General features: G+C 41.8%; 1 protein-coding gene across 6 annotated transcripts in view; it reads right to left on the bottom strand.

Annotated features, from left to right (window-relative positions):
- Positions 1 to 2,500, bottom strand: part of ryr2b (ryanodine receptor 2b (cardiac)) — a 112,555-nt gene that overhangs the window by 108,865 nt on the left and 1,190 nt on the right. For 5 of the 6 annotated variants that reach the window (XM_060878927.1, XM_060878929.1, XM_060878930.1 and 2 more), the window contains exons 2-5: positions 1,345 to 1,461; positions 997 to 1,101; positions 830 to 904; positions 628 to 706 (exon numbers count right to left, since the gene is read on the bottom strand). In XM_060878927.1, coding sequence (XP_060734910.1) covers positions 628 to 706; positions 830 to 904; positions 997 to 1,101; positions 1,345 to 1,461 — 376 coding nt within the window. The remainder of the gene's footprint in view (positions 1 to 627; positions 707 to 829; positions 905 to 996; positions 1,102 to 1,344; positions 1,462 to 2,500) is intronic. The other variant, XM_060878933.1, reaches the window with a different exon arrangement.

The raw sequence follows: 2,500 nt of genomic DNA, 5'->3' as shown, positions 1-2,500 counted from the left end.
AAATTAAAGGTGGGGTCTCCGATTTTTGAGAAATGCTTCAGAAAACTGAGTCGGAATGACAAACTAAAAATCAAAACAAAAATCAAAACAAACATGTAGCCAATGAGCAGAAAGGGGCGTGTCTTGTCGATATGCGGCGGAGAGAGTTTTCAGTGCGCATGTGTGACATTAGCAGAAAGCGGTTTTAACATTGACATGGAGGATAAAAACAAAGAAAGAAAGCAAAGAAAGGCTTACGATAAGGTAAGAAGTAGGACGTGTTAATATAGGATCAGCTTTCCAGCGCTGGAGAGAACTGAAGGAGCAGGAAGTTGGTCACATATTCACAGATGGGAGTTTCCTGAGTCAATAACTCCTGAGCTAAACGCTGTTACTACACAAAACATGGTTGTAGCTGCGTCTCTACATTACTACGATAGAAAAGAGGTGTTATTTGTGTAGTAACAGCGTTTAGCTCAGGAGTTATTGACTTAGCTCCATATATTAGCCACATCATTGTTTAAGCCGCAAGGTTCAAAGCGTGGGAAAAAAGTTGCGGCTTATAGTCCGGAAAATACGGTACATAAACGGTAAGAGATCGTTTTCCTCACGGGAAACCAGACACGTTTAGAAAAGTTCGGTTTTTACCTGCTACATCCTCCTGAAGTCCAACGTCAAACGCCAGCTTATCAGCCAAGAGGCCTGAAGATGTCAGACAGCTCAGATACTATAAAAAAAAATAATAAATAAATTTTTAAACAGAATATTTATCTTCTACAACTGCATCGCTCCAAATCCAACAACTAATCATAATGCAGTGAAGTGTCCTGGGCGAAACTGATTGGCCTACCATGTTGCTGTGGGCATGTCTGAGCAGCAGCGCCTGGCCGTAAAGGAGAGTGCGATGGCCGGCGGTCTCAGCTGACTGAAAAATATAAAGACAAATAACGTTTGCTCATTGATGAAATGTAGTTTTTATTTCTATCCAGTCAGAAAGAAAAGCTCTGGTCTTCTTACCCCTGTGTGTAAGTCCTCGTGTTTGGCCAGCATTTCCTGCAGAGCTCTGACCGACACACACCTGTCCAGCACAAACACACACAGCGACAGAACTGCCGGAACATTCTGAGGAGGAAAACACACACCTTGGGAGTCAGAGGGCTTTCTCTGGATGGTCAGTGTTCTAAAGTAGGTTCTGATTAAAGGGACTTCAGGGGGAAAAAACTTGTACCTCATTTTTAGCACTTTTATCAGTCAGTACCTTTACCTGTTAAAACGAATGCTCAGGTGTCGTTATATAGGTAGCTATTATAACTAGCAGGTTAGCAGGTTAACTAGTTGTGCTGAGGTAAAGTGAGTATGTTTCACCTTGGAGTTTGAAGTGGACTCGAGGAAACACAGCCGACTTCCAAAACCTTCTGCAGCCAAACAGAGCTTCTGCTGGAGAGGAGCAGCCAAGCAACAGCGCAGTACCAACTCATCTGACTGTGCAGCACAGACACACACACACACACACACACACACACACACACAAACACACACACACACACATGCTCAATTTTGACCTGCAGTTAAATGTCACTTTTTTTTGCTGTTATTGTTTGTCTAAAATATAATGGTTATCATTTATAAAAGGCCTCTGTTCCTGTCATTCTCATACAAAGAGCATGGCTTCTGTACCTGTAAGTGCTAATGGAGAAGGCGTGGCCTATTTATCTGTCAGTAATAGTAAAGGAGGTGTGGCCTCAGTATCTGTCAGTCTCAGAAAGATGTGGCCTCTGTATCTGTTAATTATAATGATGGAGGCGTGGCCTATGTATCTGTTATTGCTTGTGAAAGAGGCGTGGCCAATGTATCTGTCAGTAATAGTAGAGAAGGCCTGGCCTTAGTATCTGTCAATCTCAGAAAGATGTGGCCTCTGTATCTGGTAATTATAATGATGGAGGCGTGGCCTATTTATCTGTCAGTGCTACTAAAGGTGGCCTGGTCTATGAAACTGTCAGTGCCAATGAAGGAGGCGTGGCCTCAGTATCTGTCAGTCCTAGTAAAGGAGACGTGGCCTCCAAATCCTCAATGCTGACACTTTGTATTAAAGTTGTATTATATTAAGTAGTTTGTTTTACACTGGATGATCAATTAGGTTTGAAGACATTCGCTGTAAACATCTTAAAACACACACATTTATATTTATGTATAATTTATAACATATTTACATCTTATACAATGTTGAACAAGAGTGGAATGTAGAGTGTGTGTGTGTGTGTGTGTGTGTGTGTGTGTGTGTGTGTGTGTGTGTGTGTGTGTGTGTGTGTGTGTATGTGCGCGGCTATATATGGGCTGAAAGTAAGGATATTATTAGACAGTCAGTAAAGGAGAATTCCAACACCTGGGGTCATTGATAAACACACACACACACACACACACACAGTACAGTAAGTACATTCCACTCCTGTTCAACACCGTATATCACTTAAAGTAGTGTCAGCTCATAGGATAAGATTTTGTACGTAAATAAATGTGCACG

Source organism: Tachysurus vachellii, chromosome 10 (genome assembly GCF_030014155.1).
Source record: "Tachysurus vachellii isolate PV-2020 chromosome 10, HZAU_Pvac_v1, whole genome shotgun sequence".
NCBI lineage: Eukaryota > Metazoa > Chordata > Actinopteri > Siluriformes > Bagridae > Tachysurus > Tachysurus vachellii.
Note: the sequence above shows the minus strand (reverse complement) of the source record. Positions and strands in the feature narration are given on the sequence as shown.